Here is a 17,552-nt window from a genome sequence, read left to right as displayed (position 1 = left end):
CCAGAGCTGCTAGGATTTCGGCCCAGGATGAAGCTCAGTTTGCCAAAAAACCAGCTCGTCATCCAGCGAGAGCAGACGAAACGGAGGGATGCTGCCGCCGTGGCTGCCCAGGGGGAGGCTCTCCGTGTTTACACGGAGAAACTCTTTTTGAGCAGCCAGTTCTCGGCCTTTGTCGGTAGTCTGGTAAGGCTAATTACCGATAAGGGCGAGCAGGGGGCCGACGTCGTGCTGCCTCTGTACAGCCGAGAGATAGCAGCTCGGCTTCAGAATCTGCCGCTCCTTGAGGAGCTCGCTTCATCCTCGGTCCTGCTTTCTGCAGACCGAGTTCGGAGTTGTCGAGCTGATCGGGACGAGAACCTGGAGGCTATCTTTGCCTCCGTGGGACCCGTTTCACCCGCTTCGACTTACAACGGAGAGGGAGTTCTCCCGAGCCGCTGGAGCAGGAGACCGAAGTCGAGCGGGCCGGGCATCCGGAGAAGGAAGCCGATCAGGAGGCGGAGGCGAGGCCGGCAGGATGCGAGGCCGAGGCTGAGGTAGCTCGGGAGAAAGAAGCTGAACCAGACCGAGGAGCCGGAGACGAAGCTGGCGGAGTATGATTTCGTCTCCCTTCTCTTAGTCTAGTTTCTTCCTTGTAAAATGGCCTTGAAGCCCTCCTAGTGTAAAAAATTTTCCTTGTGAATGAAAAATTCTCTACACTTGTCTTCGTATAGCTTTTCGTACTCGCCTTTATTCCTGTTGTATTTTACTATCTGCTCGGTACAGCTGCCGAACTAACATAGCTGCTTTGCACTCAAGGAGATGGAGATACTTCACTAGAAACGGCTGTACTCTTCGGCTTTAGACGAAGCTGAGAGAAGAGCTATAGCCGATCAGACGAAGAATGACGAGCTTCTGGCTCGTTTAGTGAAGCTGGAGGCCGATAATAAGGACTTAGAGTCCGATAAGAATGATCTGGAGGCCGAGCTGAATACGACCATTGCTGAGAGGACTGCGTACGAGGATTACATCCGTGTGCGCGGGGGAATGACCATATCAGATGTTCAGAGTCGAGTTGACGAACTGTGGGAGGAATATCATGTACTCCGGAGGAACAATGCGCTGGAGAGCTCGGCTTGCCAACAAGTCGTGAAATCATTGCGGCGCTGGGCTTCTCGGTACGACATAGTTCTTTCCCGGCGTCCCTCAATTGAGAGATTCCTCAGGCATTTCCCGCCAACAGATGCTAGTACTCCAGCTCAAACCTCTGATTCACTTGCTCAAAACCCTACTCCAAGTCAGCAACGAACTCAGGGACAACCGGAGACGTCAAGTCGAGGACGGACTGAAGTTCGCAGAGGAGCTGTGGTTATGAGTGAGCAAGATCGGCAAATGCTTCGTGAAGAGACTCTTCGCCGCCGAGGTGCTAGGGCTTCCCGGGCTCAGAGAAGAGGTGGCAGGTCGATTAGAGCATCTCGTCGACCTGCTTATTCTGCGGCTGCCTGGAACGCCCGAACTCAGCTTCACGAGGATTTTGTGAATAGATGGCTCAACTTTAGCAACCCTGGACAGTAGAATAGTCCTTTGTAATAGCGTAACGCCATCTCGTAGGGTAGCGGAGTTGTGTGCCGAACAAGATTTGAAAAATGAAATTTTGTTTTCGCTTCTAACACTCTGTATTTACAGCTTAGCGAAAAAATTTCATCGTACTTGTCCTCGGTCTTATGAAGTAAACTTCTTTGACCGGACTTGGTCCTTGGTCTTATGAAGTAAACTTCTTTGACCGGACTTGGTCCTTGGTCTGATGAAATAAACATCTTTGACCGGACTCGTCTTTGGTCTGATGAAATAAACATCTTTGACCGGACTCGTCTTTGGTCTGATGAAATACACATCTTTGACCGGACTCGTCTTTGGTCTGATGAAATAAACATCTTTGACCGGACTCGTCTTTGGTCTGATGAAATAAACATCTTTGACCGGACTCGTCTTTGGTCTGATGAAATAAACATCTTTGACCGGACTCGTCTTTGGTCTGATGAAATAAACATCTTTGACCGGACTCGTCTTTGGTCTGATGAAATAAACATCTTTGACCGGACTCGTCTTTGGTCTGATGAAATAAACATCTTTGACCGGACTTGGTTTGTGTTCTAATTTGGCGATTTTTGTCGCCGGGATCGAACTTTCCCTTGTCCTAATTCGGCGAGTTTTATCGCGTGGATCGGACTTTCCCAGTTAACCGAAGTGGTCTTATGCAGTAAACCTCTTTGACTAGACATGGTCGTCCTCGGTCTTATGAGGTAAACTTCTTTGACCGAACTTGGTCGTCCTAATTCGGCGAGGTTTATCGCGTGGATCGGACTTTCCCTTATTGCAGTTCGTTTCAGACGAAGTGCTTATTTCTTAAGCCGAATTGTGGTCTTGTATCTTCCTGAGAAGCTTGGACTCTCAATCGTTGGCTTATTGCAGTTCGTTTCAGACGAACTGCTTGTTTAAGCTGAATTGTGGTCTTGTATCCTCTTTAGAAGCTTTGACTTCACAATCGTTGGCTTATTGCAGTTCGTTTCAGACGAACTGCTTGTTTAAGCTGAATTGTGGTCTTGTATCCTCTTTAGAAGCTTTGACTCACAATCGTTGGCTTGTATATGTTCTAAGAAGGGGATCAGCCTTCGAAGAACAAGATACCTCAGTAACATTTGTAAGAGACGACACGCACAGAGACAGACAAAACACACAGACAAAACGCACAGAGACAAACAAAGACCAAGCAAACCAAAGAAAGCACATTGACCGAACAGGACTCAAGACTGACTGGACTGTCTCTTACAAATGGAACTTTTTGAGGTTGGAAACGTACCATGTTCGGGGTACTTGTGCTCCTGACACGTGAGTCAATTTGTAAGACCCTTTGCCGAGGACTTCTGACACCCGATATGGACCTTCCCATGTGGGTTCGAGTTCGCCCAGCTTTTCTGCTCGGCTTACTTCATTGTTTCTCAAGACGAGATCTCCCACTTGAAATTGCAGCTTTTTCACCCTTTGGTTATAATACCGGGCTACTTGCTCCTTGTACTTGGCTGCTTTTATGCAGGCCAATTCTCTTCTTTCTTCGGCAAGATCTAGTTCGGCTCTCAGTCCGTCACCATTCATTTCTGAGGAGAAATGGAGTTCGGGGACTGGGTATGCCGATCTAAACCGGAATCACGGCTTCAGTGCCGTACACCACCGAATTCGGCTCCGGTGTGACTTCGGTCATTTCGCCTGCCTCTGACTCCGGCTGCTGTGATTGCTATGCTTGATGGTGCCGAGCTGATTGCTCGGCACTTTTAAGCGCAATCTGCAAACTCTTGCTCTTTTTTGATCACCTCGGATGACCGCTATCCCTCCTTTGGTGGGGAAGGTGTTCGGCGAGGAAGCCTCTGATCGCTATGATCGGGCTTCTTTTCGTCTCCTCTAGATGAGCTGTCTAAAGACCGTTTTCGACGGTCCGCCTCATCGGCTCGGGAGAACTGGTCCGCAATGTCCCACATCTCTTGAGCTGTTTGCGGACTGCATTCCACGAGCTTTCTGTAGAGAGCTCCGGGCAGGATTCCATTTTGGAATGCCGAAATGACAAGTAGATCATTGAGATTATCTACTTGTAGGCATTCCTTATGGAATCTCGTCAGGAAGTCGCTGATCTTTTCGTCGTGACCTTGACGTATAGAAAGCAGCTGAGCCGAAGTAATCCGGGCTTCTGCTTTCTGAAAGAACCTCCTGTGGAAAGCATCCATTAGATCTCGGTAGGATCTAATGCTGCCTTGAGGAAGGCTGTCGAACCACCTTCTGGCGTTCCCGATGAGCAGCTCGGGAACAGCTTGCACATATGGACCTCATTGAGACCCTGGTTCGCCATATTATACTGATAGCGTCCCAGGAAGTCATGAGGATCCACCAACCCGTCATAAGTCATTGACGGAGTTCGGTAGTTCTGTGGCAAGGAAGTTCGGGTGATATCGTCCGAGAACGGAGTCTTCAATGCTCCGTACATGGCGAACCCGACACCTCTTCGGTATGGAGGAGATGGAGTTCTCCTGTGATTCCGGTACCGAGGAGGAACAGGAACATGTCGGGGTTGAGGATTCTTCTTCCTGGAAGACACGGCACTACTGCGGTAGCGACTTTCATGTCTGGATGAGGAAGGAGAATCCACCGTTTTCGTCTTCGGCTCTTGGCTCTTTTGCAGGAAGGCTAAGAACTCATCCTGCTTCTCAGCCAAGAACAGCTTGACAACCTCATTCAAATCAGGCTGCTGGGAAGACTCGGTGTGTGGACCTTTTGAGCGGCTTGTTCCTTCATCGTGAAAACTGGAAGTAGATGTCTCCCGAGGCTGTTTTCCGGACCTGCGGGCTGGACTAGCTTCCTCATGGTTTTCACGAACGGTATTACGGGTAGTGTGTGATCTGGTATGCATTTTTTTTTGGGGTGGAAAAAGGGTCAAAAATTCGCTTTATCACAAATTTGGTTCTCTGTTTCCCACAGACGGCGCCAGTGATGATTCCGCGAATTTCTGATGTTAGTAAATGCTGGTAGAGAATAAAGATCACGACACAGAGATTTACGTGGTTCGATTTACTGAAGTAAATCTACGTCCACGGGAAGAAGGGAGGGCAAGATTGTATTGCTTGATCTGGGATTACAGCTTACAACACAGACTTGCTATATGATATTTTATCTCTAGAGAGCTTAAAACCTGTCTATCAGATCTAAGTTCTATTTATATATTGAACTAAGATCGTGGCTTGCATCACCACCCTAAGTCGTGGATGTCGTGTAGGTCATGGCCTAAGATCGTGGCCTGAGTTGACACCACGTGGTAGTGGGTGTGTTGGAAGTTGTGGAAATCCTGTATGGGTCCACTAACTCCTTGTTCGGTCGAATACTGAGACCGAACTGCTTTGGTTGCAGATCTGAGAGTAGAGCTTGATGCCGACCTGAGAGCAGAGCTTGATTGGTTGGCTTTTACCGAGCTGTAGGCTGAGGCCGAACTCATACTCAGATCTAAGTTCTATTTATATATTGAACTAAGATCGTGGCTTGCATCACCACCCTAAGTCGTGGATGTCGTGTAGGTCATGGCCTAAGATCGTGGCCTGAGTTGACACCACGTGTAGTGGGTGTGTTGGAAGTTGTGGAAATCCTGTATGGGTCCACTAACTCCTTGTTCGGTCGAATACTGAGACCGAACTGCTTTGGTTGCAGATCTGAGAGTAGAGCTTGATGCCGACCTGAGAGCAGAGCTTGATTGGTTGGCTTTTACCGAGCTGTAGGCTGAGGCCGAACTCTTTGGTAATGCCGAACTCATACTCTTCCTTGGGCTTTGGGCTGATGGGCCGTTGGTTGCCGATCTGAGAGTAGAGCTTGATGCCGACCTGAGAGCAGAGCTTGATTGGTTGGCTTTTACCGAGCTGTAGGCTGAGGCCGAACTCTTTGGTAATGCCGAACTCATACTCTTCCTTGGGCTTTGGGCTGATGGGCCGTCACTGCTGTTGGGCTTGTTTAGTCCGTACCCCATCAGTATCCACTACCCTCAAAGTGGTCAGTCTATAATCCGGAACCACGTCGACCGAAGACTTAAGCCTTTGCGCCTCCCTAGTCTTCTTGTCTTTGGACTTGGAAGACGGGCACATATAACATTCACGGCACATTGGACGACCAGACTTGCCTGTAAACTTTGAGTGATTGGTGGGCTTGATTTGAACTTGAGTAACTTGATCGACCTTGGGGGTGGAGGTGGGGCCATGGGAAGCCCGCAGTCTAGGTCGCGTATTCCGCATAGCGGATATGACGGGATAGGTCTTGGCCATGCCATTTTGGTGACCCTGTTGCTTCATTTTTGATGCCTAAATGTGAGTTGAGATGATGAGGGAGTGGATGAGAGCTTTCTTAGTTGTGTGGCTTTATATAGACCAAAAAAGAATATTAGCTTGGGGAGCAAGGCCAAATGAGATAAGTCAATAAGTCATATTATTATACGCGTGCATATCAAGTGGATATACACATACTATATTATTGAGTGTATAGTATACATAAAGCTATTATAGGCAGACTATGATTAAATAAAAAATACTCCCTCCGTTCGAGAATATAAGTCTCGTTTTTCAATTTTGGTCCATCCACGAATAGGAGTCCTAGTTCATAATTACTATAAACGATAAAGAGACTTCACATTTTATTAATTCATTACACTCATATATCATTTAAAACTAATATACACAAGTGTTACATATATTCCACTAACTTTTTTCCACTCTTTTATATTAATATTTCTTAAAATAGTATCGGAAAGAAATGGAACTCCTATTCACAAATGGAAGAAGTAAATTATTGAATCTTGAAAGTTAGAGAAAATATAAAATAAATAATATCAATATCCAATATTCCAATTGGGTGATTTGAAACGGACGGCGGACGGTTCAACTCACGGTTACTTCACACTAAAATTGATTTCTACACATTTTGAATATTTTATTAGGGTATTTCTAGTTAGAGCATTTCTAGATAGATATTTAAATAGTGGAATAGTAATTATTCGTTGGAAAGGTAATTTCCTCAAGGTCATTCATTTCTGGACCTGTTCATTTTTATTTACTTATTTCATCCTAAAAAAATAGATAAATTTTTAAATAACATGAACTTTAATTGCATTTATAAAGTAAGAAAGAGATGAGAAAAAAATAAGAGAGATGAAAAAAAGATATTAGTAGAAGAAGTGTTAGTGGATTGTGTGTTCATATTAAAAATGATGTGTATGATTATTGTTTATTGAACACTTTATATTTAACTTGGTCTAAAATAGTAAAATTAATCGATTCTTTGAGGATGGAAATTACAGTTGGATTTTTTTTTTTTGATAAAATTAAATATATTTATTTTTTCTTATTTTCTGCAATCTCTATTGTAGTATTCTCTAATCTATATTTTAATCTCATTATTTAATAAGTTTATTCTCGTTACTTTTGTAACATTCCAAAACATTGCCCGATTGAAAATCATTTTCTAACATGAAATTCGCCGATTTGGAGTTAAATCCTTAGAGCATCACTAAAGCTGCGGGCCGGACCGCAGGGTGGTCCCGGCCTGGCGCGATGGAGGATGGCGAGGAGCGGCCCAGGACGCGCCTGGTGCCGCAGTTGAGGCCTGGCGACGCTCCCCGTTGCGGCCTGACTCGGGTTCGAGGATGCGGGGCCGTGCCTCGGTGCGTCCCGGCCCGGCGTTGGAGGCCCTTCGGACCGGACCCATGCCTCAATTTCTAATTTTTTTTAGGTTGGAAGAGGAAGAAGAGGAAGAGGGAGAGGGAGAGGGAGAGGGAGAGGGAGAGGGACGGCGGGAGAGAGCTGTTTTTTTATGTTTTCATTTTTTTTATTTATAGTATAATTTATAATTATATGTTAGAAATTTGAAAGTGGAGCTCTTATTTTTTATTTTCTTATTTTGATCATTTTTTTAATTTCTAGTTTATAATTTATTATTTTCGAATTAAAAATGAATTTCTTGTGTTATAATTGTTCAATGTTTTCAATTTTTACAAGTTAAATGGATTGGAGTTGTGAATAGTGCAATTTAAAAGTTGGGGCGCGGGATGGGCCTGCAGGGTTAGAGGAATTGTGGCTTGGGACTAAAATTTAAGGGAATAATAACGTGGAAGGAACTTGGGGCCTGAATCCGGGCCGAGGTTGTGGATGCTCTTAGAAATCAAGAATAGAATTAATTAATGATTCAATATAAAATTTTATATGAAATTAAGGCACTAAGAAAATTCTAATATGAGAATTAGAATAATGGAAATGATTTTAGTAGAATGTGTAGTAAAATCGATCGAATAAACTATCAAGTGTGGTTTAAAACAAGTTGGATCATTTGGAACTTGAAGTTGTTATAAAATACTCTCTCAGGTCTCATTAAATATAAATTTTGCTTTTCAGCATGGAGTTTTATGTTTTATGAATTAAATAAGAAATAATAAAGTAAAAGAGAGGGAAAAGTAGAAATTATGGTATTTCCATTTTAAGAAAGATTTCATTTTGTATAGGACAATCTAAAAAAGAAATATTTCATTTCTAATATGATAGACAAAGTAGTACAAATCATTTGACTAAATCAATTTGCTTCAAATCAAGTACTACCAATCTTCATCCCATTTAGCATTAGCCACACTAACTTCCAATTTGATAGAAGATAGTTCTAACATTGTGTTTCTTCGTCTTCATCACCACCTTCATAATAATGATCCACGCGATCGATCCTATCTAAATACTCCAAAACATCAATGGTCGAAAATCCTGACAATTTCATACTAGACTTGGTATCCACCACCCTCCAAGTGGTCAGTCTATAATTCGGAACCACGTTGACTGAAGACTTAAGCCTCTGCGCCTCCTTAGTCTTCTTGTCTTTGGACTTCGGGCACATGTAATATTTATGGCACGTTGGACGACCACACTTGCCTGTAAACTTTGAGCGATTGATGGGCTTGATCTGAGCTTTAGTAACTTGATCGACCTTGGGGACGGAGGTGGGGCCATTGGAGGCCCGCGGTCTAGGTCTAGGTCTCGTGTTCCGCATAGCGGATATGACGGAATAGGCCTTGGCCATGCCATTTTGGCGACCCTGCTTCTTCATTTTTGTTGGCTAAATGTGAGTTGAGATGATGAGGGAGTGGATGAGAGCTTTCTTAGTTGTGTGGCTTTTTATATAGGCCAAAAAAATATATATAAGCTTGGGGAGCAAGGCCAAATGAGATAAGTCAATAAGTCAACCACTGTATTATTATACGCGTGCATATCAAGTGGATGTACACATACTATATTATTGGGTGTATAGTATACATTAAGCTCTAATAGGCGGACTATTATTAAAAAAATTATTGGATCTTGAATAAAAGAGAAAATATGTACTCCTCTGCTCCCAAAGAAAATAAGACAGAGGTAGAGAGAAAAAAATAATTAAAGTATTATTGGTGGAGAATGAGCTTCATCTCATTAGAGTGAAAATAGTTTTCAAAATTGGAAAGTGCATATTCTTGTGGGACAGATTATAAAGAAAAGAATGCATATTCTTATGTAACGGTGAGATTAATAAAAAAATTGTATCAATATCCCAATTGGCTGATTTAAAACGGACGGCGGACGGTGTAACTGACGATTACTTCACAGTAAAATTGATTTCTACACATTTTGGATATTTTATTAGGGCATTTCTCAGTTAGAGCATTTCTAGGTAGATATAAATAGTGGAATAGTAATTATTTGTTGAAAAGGTAATTTCCTCAATGTCATATTTATTTCTGGACTGAGGTCATGTTTATTTTTATTTACCTCTTGTATCCTCGAAAAAGTTAATTTCCTCGTGTCGTATTTATTTCTGGATTGAGTCGTGTTCATTTTTATATACTTCTTTCATCTTTAAAAAATAGAGAAACTTGTAAATAATATGGATTTTAATTGCATTCGTAAAGTAAGAAAGATATGAGAAAAAATAAGAGAGATGGAAAAGACATAGTAGAAGAAGTGTTAGTGGATTGTGAGTCCATATTATAAATGATGTATATGATTATTGTTTATTGAACACTTTATATATTTAAACTTGGTCTAAAGTGACTCAAAATGGTAAAATTAATCTATTTTTTGAGGACGAAAATTATAGTTGGATTATTTTTTTATTTTGGTAAAATTAAATATATTCATTTTTTCTTATTTTCTGCAATCTCTATTGTATTCTCTAATCTATATTTTAGTGTCATTATTTAATAAGTTTATTCTCATTACTTTTGTAACATTCCAAAACATGGCCTAGTTGAAAATCATTTTCTAACATGAAATTTGCCGATTTGGAGAGAAATCCTTAGAAATCAAGAATAGAATTAATTAATGATTCAATAAAAATTTTTTATAGGAAATTAAGGAACTAATAAAAGTCTAATATGAGAATTAGAATAATGGAAATGATTTTAGTAGAATGTGTAGGAAAATCGATCGAACAAAATATCAAGTGTAGGAGTACGAGGGATTATATAATAAAAAATAAAATAATACAAGATAATAATTCTACAAATACAAAAATGTCTATTTCTAAATAGATAGATATATGGTGGACGTTTTTACCATGTTGGAAAGCCTGAAATGATCCAATGACTAAATCTTCGAATATACTCCCTCCATTTCCAAATAATATGCACTTTGGGTTCTGCAATGTTTTAATGTAAAATTGATAAAGTAAGAGAAAGGTAGAGAGAAAAAGTAAATAAAGTATTGTCAGTGGAGAATGAACCTCACCTCATTAGAGCAAAAAAAAGTTTTCAAAATTAGAAAGTGCATATTCTTGTGAGACAGAATAAAAAGGAAAGAGTGCATATTATTATAGGATGAAGGGAATATAAAATAAAGACAGACAAGATAAAATCAATAGAAAATTCTAGTAAATCAAATAAGAAAATAAAAACAGAAAATTCTAGAAACTGGTAAGCATGCTATAAATATACCTAACCTCTCTTTTTAACTTGCGTTTTGACACCTAGTTTCGCATGGGAGGCTCGACTCCCTCTATCTAATTAAGAAGTGGTATTTTTAGTGCAAACCATGACTGACATATGATCTGTACTGGTCAATACCTTCTGTCTAACTAAGAAATATTATTGATGTAAAGTGTAAACCAGGACACACATCATGTTTTATGTGTGATCTGTGTACTGGCCAATACCTTTTGTCTAACTAAGAACTGATATTATTGATATAAAGTATAAACTAGGACACACATCATGTTTTATGTGTGATCTGTGTACTGGCCTACAAGAGTGATGACATGTGTGATCTGTACTAATAACAAGAGTGATGACATGTGTGATCTGTACTGGACAATAACAAGAGTGATGACTTGACTACTCCTGGGCGTACAGAGGAATTAAAATTATAATAATTGTAATCCAACACATAAAAAGAACTCCAACTACATGTTTCTATTTCATTAAAATTATGTAATTGTAATTGGGCACATAAAAGAACTCTTATGTACTGCTCTCCCGTCACAACTAAGATGACACGCTTTCTTTTTTATTTTGTCCTAATTAAGATGCCATATTTCTATTTTTAATAACTTTCCCTCTCCAATGAATACACTCAACTACTTTTTTAACATTCTTTAATAAAATATTCAACTATCTCTATTTAATATTTACACCAACTTTTTCTCTTTCCAATTAACTACATTAGCCAACAGCTCTTAAAATCTCGTGCGGGCTAAAAATGTGTCATTTTACCGGTAGGAGGGAGTATTAATGTAATAAAGGTAAAATTATTTCTAAATAGATTAACCACTTCATTTTTACTAAAACTAAGCCTAATTATAGTAAAATAATACAAGAACAGTAGCAGAAAGAAAAAAACAATTGTGGTTTGTTGCTGAAAACTGCGCCAGCATTGACAGAAATCCTCACGCCGTGGGGTTGGGGGTCGTTCAGAGGAGTTTTCCGGCGGTTCTCCGGGAACAGCGGTGGGCTTGGCCGGCCCACTTTCCTCCGCTGCTGCGCGGGTCGCCAGCTTCGTGCCTTGACGAAGACGGCAACTCGCCAGGCGCCCACGACATTTTTGGCAACACTACTAGCGACTCACCAGTTTCGTGCCTTATCGAATCTGGCGACTCGCCAGACCCCTACTGGCGTTTCTAAAATGTGACTGACCTGAAGTAGTTTTTATTTTTAAAAGATAAAAGATGAAGATAATATTAATTTTATAATAAAATATTAATAAAAAGAATTAATGAAATATATATTTATTTATGGTAAAAAAAATGAAAAGTATCTTTAGTATCTTTAAACGTAAGGACGGACGGCAAAACTGAGATAACAAGAAACATCCCTATGGCCCTATTCACGTTCGTAACATCAACAGGTTAATTTTCTAAAATGGGCCTCATTAATTTTCAATTATTGAGAGTCGGCTTGACAATTATAAATTATGGGCCTTTGCTAGCCCAATTATTGGCGGTCAAAAACACACTCACTCAATCACTCTCTCTCTCACACACAAACACACATCAGTTCTCTGAAAGCGAAGATGGCATCATGGATGGCCGGAAAAGCCCTAAAAGCCCTAAATCCCTTCGCTCTGAGAACCCTCACCTCCTCCGCGCGCAGCTTCAGTGTCGCCGTGGCATCCGGCGACTCCGAGAGCGATCATTCATCATTCACCTTCTCCTCCAAAGATCCAAAACCCGGCGAGGGAGACGACACAATATACGTGAAGGGGCGGGAAAGGGCGTCCGGTTCCGTGAGCATGCCGATGTCGTTCATGACAGGCTCGATTGTCGGGAAACGGTTCTACAATGAGGTGTCGACGAAAGAAGCCGACGACGGGATTGGGTGGAGCGTCATGCTGGATTACAGGACGCTCAAAACCCCCTCAAAGAGGAATCTCAAGTGCCCAACCCTAGCTCTGGCTAAGGCCATTGCAGCTGAGTGGGAGTACCAGGTGCATTCCTGTCTGTACCTTGTGTTAGGGTTTTAACTTTTCTCTGCTATTTGTTGTCGAATTGAACTATCATAAGCTTGACCTATTCTTAGAATTATAGGTTTTCTGCATTGATTTTAGCAAGTGACCAAGTGTGATGTTCAAGGTCTGCAATTTTTTGTTGAATTGATTTTTAATAGCTTTACCGTCACAAATTTTGATTTCGAATGTTGGTTAATCTCATTCTTTTTCGGTATACGCTAGTTCAGCTTCATTGTAGAACATTTTATGCAGAATTAGTTTTAGGAACAATTAATATGCATCACCTGCATATTAATTGTGGATCGAAATCGTAATTTTCTACTCTTTTTTATCATTTTATCCAATTTATATTATGTTGATTCTGTCTGATTCACATCTTCCCTGGTTATTAGCAGTTTTGATGTCTTTCCAGTGTCTCTATTAGTTTTCTGTGTATCCTGGTCAAGAACTGCTTTCGAATTATGATGGTACCTTGATATTGTCTGTTTAACTGGTCTGGGAAACCGACTATCGTATTCATGTAGGCACCCGATGACCGATGTGTGTCATAGCCTTTCCTTTGTGTTTAGTTATAGGGTGCTTTGCAGCTTTATAAACTACAGTTCGTATTGAATGTCTAAAATGTACTTTGGTTTGACGTTTAAGGGGTAAATCTTTGTCTTGTAGCTAGCAGATGGAATTAGACCATTTACGATGCCTCTGATGAAGCTTGCTTGTACTGCATTGGAAAGAGTACCGGTCACTAGGACAAAGGTAATAGAAAATCTGATGCAAAAGTTCCATCAAGATCTGGTATTTTGTCGTGCTCCCCGAGACAATGATCTTACAAGGGATCTCCGAGGTGTGTATGATATGTGTACAGGTCTAGTTATGCTAGTATTTTGCTCAAAATCTATGTGATGTGAACATATAGTTGCTTGTTTCAGAATTGCAGGTGGAGAAATTCAGTCCCCTAATTAAATGGGTGGAATCGGAATTTGGCTATAAGCCGGTTGTGTACACTAGTTTCTTTGGTGGAAAGCAGGAAGATGGTCTTGTTAAGGCTTTTGAGAACGTTCTTAAGAAAACAGATGATTATGAACTAGCTGCAATCGATGCAATTGCTGCTGCTGCACACTCTTTGATCATTGCAGTTGGCATGTTTCGTGGGAAGTTGAGTATTGAGCAAGCGATTGAGTTGATAAGACTGGAGGAAGATTTACAGGTTGATAGGTGGGGTTTGGTTGAAGGGGGCCATGATCTTGATATTGCCGATCTTAGAGTTCAAATTTCGTCTGCAGCTGTGTTTTTAGGACTTACAAGAAAACATTAATATCTGCCTTAATTATAGTCAGGTAATATTCCCAGAGTGAGCTTTCCCTTCCTGCTTACTAAGTGCCATATCTTGCAAGAACCAAATGGTTAGTTGGTGTTTTTTGACATAGCAAGTTATGTATTCGACCTGAAGATAATAAACATAATAAAAGAATGTTGAGAAGTCAGAGTTCTTGTGTGTAATACTCAGATATGTCCTGCTCTTTCCTCATTGTTACTGCACTTTCTTTTTCTTGACCTTTGAATACTCATCATGAACTACCGAGATAGATGGGGGTGAAAAGAGAACTGCCTTATGTACGTGTATGTCGATCTTATCTCAGGACTCAGATTACATATATGACTCATTTTTCATGGATCAGATCATTTCTAAGTGATTTTTAATAAGATTTCAATGTTGTTATGTATCTGAAGTGCTTATAGAATTCCTCCACATTGTTTCAGAAGATGGTGTAAGTTGATGTTAATGTATAAAATACATATATGTATACATGTATATCATACTTTGCAGATCAAGGATCGCCTTTGCAGCACTGGATGCAGACCGGTGGCTGTGTCGTGATATCACAGTAACAGCAGGCTACATCACAGTCACTGCTACAACCTGCAAGTAAAGCAACCATCAGAGTAGTTTAGCAAATACTAGAAGAGTAAGATGTATTCACGTCGAGCTATGCAGAGCGCACCGGTTAGAGTAACGTATTCAGACATTCTTAGGGTTTGAGGGTTCACAAGGAGGGGGAGACGGGCATTTGCTCCGGTAACTCGTGATACTGGGTGATGAAAGATCACTAGAATGATCACATAAACAGCAGCTAAATTTGTGATCTTTGTGAACATGATGGGTTGTGTGGTTAGTTCTTAGGTTGTTGAGGATGTTATGAGTCTATATATATAATGGGACCATATTTTACAACATTGTCATCCATAAACTGTGCCAAGATTAAGAATTGGGTGTTCAGAAAAGAATTCTGATAAGAATTGAGCCCATTCTAATCGTATGTGTGGAGGCCCCATCTTTTAATGAGGCATCTTGTTTTTGCCGGGAGTTTAATTTGAACCCGAGAGAGAGAGGTGAGTGAGTCGAGCTCGATTTAGCTGTACTCGGGTTGGTAGTCTCGCAAGGCTTCAACTCGAGCTTGACATTACTCGAATTGGCCTTATTATGGTATGTCAAGCTTGAGTCTAGGGTTAATTGAGATTCAGACATGTTTTCAATCTGAAAAATTGAGTTGGGTTTTGCCCTTAATTGAAGCTTACTAAACTTGGTACTACTAACTAGTCTCCTTTAATAATATTTTTATTATAAATTATTTTAATGTATAATTGGAAAAGTACGAGAGAAAAAGTTGGCATAGTGAAAAAGGGAAAAATGATGGTTATTTTTACACAAATAGAAATGATTAATTTTGATGGGTGAAATAAAATGAGGACATAAAAACTATTTATAGAAGTGGATTATTAGCTTGGAGACGCAATATTTGCTTTTCCAAAGCCAACGTAAATTAATGGTCGATTGAAAACAAATTTGGAGAAGGCCTTAAATTAATATATTGGTTTAAATTTGAAAAATGAGTACTTAGAAAATAATACTCCTAATAAGTTATAATACGTGCAACGTAGTGGTATGCTATGTATATTAAAATATGGTAGAAAATGTGAATTATAATGTCAACCCAAGGATTATGCAATTTGCAAGATTGCATATTATGTTTATGTGGAAAAATTGTAACAGTTGCTATTTTCTCATCTCCTAAAAAGCCGTTGTGAGTTCTCTCTTATAATCTTCATTATCTCTTTCTTTCTCTCTCTAGAAAAACACAATTTTCGTTTTTCTCTTCCACCTGAGCTCTAAAGCCTGCAATAATGACGTCTGTAAGTTTCTTCTTTTTTCTAATCTTATTTTTGTTGATTGATTTGCAGATCATCAATAAGCTATAAGCCGATTTGATTACTAATTTTTATTTGATTTTATATTTATCTGTCAAGACATGATCAAATGTAATTCATGTTTTTGTCCGATTAATTCATGACCTTTTCAATTTGTTTTAGTTTTTTGGGTAATTTTTGGTTTCTATTTTAAAACTTTTTTATCTTGATTTGAGGGAGAATGAATTGTTTTAGATTTTAATTCTTGCCATAAACTTAACATGCGAAATAAAGACAAGCATTTATATGGAGAATTAATTATCACACTAATGCACCTAATTGGTAGGCTAGATCATTGTTAACGTCAATTCGATCGACTAGGTTGGAACAATATGTGCATGGGAGCAATTGATGAACATTAATATTTTTTCCTCTTTCTCTCGATGGTGGGATAAAGTGATTTCAATTTATTCGCATCGAAAAAGAGATGGTACTAAAATTTTGATGGCATGTGAATTTTGTGGAGCGTAGCAGAACGAGAAAGGACGGGCATTGCCTAAATTCGGAGAATGGGATGTGAATAATCCGGCCTCAGCGGATGGATTTACGGTCATATTTGCAAAGGCACGGGACGAGAAGGCCAAAGGCTCGGCAGGGGGATCTGACCAGCCGGCCCGCACTCAAAGCACGGCCCAACACGACGCGCCCCGCAAGGTCTTCTATATAGAATCTCATAATTTTATTCCACCTCAAAATAATTATATGGAAAATATGATCTTTTTCTAACATTTTTTTTATGTATTAATACAGACGAGTTGGCTTTGTTGTTTCTGAGGCGTCAATTTGCGTTTTGGAGCCCTGGAAATTAAAATTGGAAATGTGCAATTGACAAGAAATAGACACACATATATATAGTGGTCAAATTCTATTTGATCGACTACTGTCATATTTTTTTTTATTTTGTTTTTGAAATGCATATATGTGTAACCAATAAATCGATTGATTGGCAGATTTCCATATTTCCTATCAATTATTGTTCTTGTAAGACTCTCTCTCTTCTCTCTCTACACACACTTAAGTAATGCAAAAACAATATTTATGATGAAGAATATATCACTTGGATCACACTGTACAATTGATTTTGATCCACGAAATGATATTATTGATATGATATTTATTATTCATAAACTTACTTGGTAAAAGAAAGCTGCTAAACCCAAAAATAAATCAACTAACGAAACACATAATCAATCATGAATCAACCAAGTATTGATATCAAATGGTGATGATTCTAAAACATGAACTCCTCTTTGAAAAATCAATAGAAATTTATATTCTCTATGCACAGGGTGAATCACTACTAAATCAAAGTCTTATAGTAACCCACACACTTTATGCACTAGGGAGCGACAATTAAATGAGATCAACCGCTCCATGATCATAGAAACTCTCATAAAGCTATCAATTTTCATCTCTAACTTACGAAATCCTAAATAACTGGTAAGCTGAAGCCCATAAAATATTCACCAAATTATAATAGTCAAAATGGAACAAATTCAGTATTGACCAACAATGCCCGACCTCCGTGATATATATATTTAGTAGTTTGCGGGTATATATATTTAGTAGTATTTCAATATTAATTTATGATATATGCTAAATCTTTTGTTTTCTTTATTTCACTAATCCGCGATTAACACGTCTAACTTAACTTTTTTTTATAGGGGGACAGGGACACGACTTAGTTATTACACAACTTTTATATAGAAAAGAGAAAATAAATGTACAATAATAACACATGATCAATAAAGAGATTTTAATAAAGCCACGTATATACTCCCTCCGTCCCGCACTACTCGCACTTAT

The 17,552-nt window shown here is 39.6% G+C and overlaps 2 protein-coding genes and 1 long non-coding RNA gene across 4 annotated transcripts; 2 read left to right on the top strand and 1 right to left on the bottom strand.

Annotated features, from left to right (window-relative positions):
- Positions 1 to 8,202: 8,202 nt before the first annotated feature.
- On the bottom strand, positions 8,203 to 8,640 carry LOC121809071. The gene has a single exon (XM_042209624.1). It carries the CDS (start codon positions 8,638 to 8,640, stop codon positions 8,203 to 8,205), a length of 438 nt encoding a protein of 145 aa, XP_042065558.1.
- A 3,366-nt stretch (positions 8,641 to 12,006) lies between these two features.
- LOC121809494 (ATP synthase mitochondrial F1 complex assembly factor 2-like) lies at positions 12,007 to 15,091 on the top strand. 2 transcript variants are annotated; one of them, XM_042210146.1, is made up of 4 exons: positions 12,007 to 12,482; positions 13,170 to 13,344; positions 13,430 to 13,837; positions 14,329 to 15,091. In XM_042210146.1, the coding sequence occupies exons 1-3, from the start codon at positions 12,069 to 12,071 to the stop codon at positions 13,813 to 13,815; spliced, it is 975 nt and encodes a 324-aa protein (XP_042066080.1). In that variant the 5' UTR covers positions 12,007 to 12,068; the 3' UTR covers positions 13,816 to 13,837; positions 14,329 to 15,091. The 2 variants fall into 2 exon arrangements, with proteins under 2 accessions (XP_042066080.1, XP_042066079.1); XM_042210145.1 differs by lacking the exon at positions 14,329 to 15,091 and having other exon boundaries at positions 13,430 to 14,056.
- A 547-nt stretch (positions 15,092 to 15,638) lies between these two features.
- Positions 15,639 to 16,716, top strand: LOC121807872. The gene is made up of 3 exons (XR_006052058.1): positions 15,639 to 15,692; positions 16,218 to 16,400; positions 16,497 to 16,716. It is a non-coding gene; the product is annotated as an uncharacterized LOC121807872 (long non-coding RNA).
- The last annotated feature ends 836 nt before the right edge of the window (positions 16,717 to 17,552 follow it).

This window comes from Salvia splendens, chromosome 6 (assembly GCF_004379255.2).
Source record: "Salvia splendens isolate huo1 chromosome 6, SspV2, whole genome shotgun sequence".
In the NCBI taxonomy this organism is placed as follows: Eukaryota; Viridiplantae; Streptophyta; class Magnoliopsida; order Lamiales; family Lamiaceae; genus Salvia; species Salvia splendens.
Note: the sequence above shows the minus strand (reverse complement) of the source record. Positions and strands in the feature narration are given on the sequence as shown.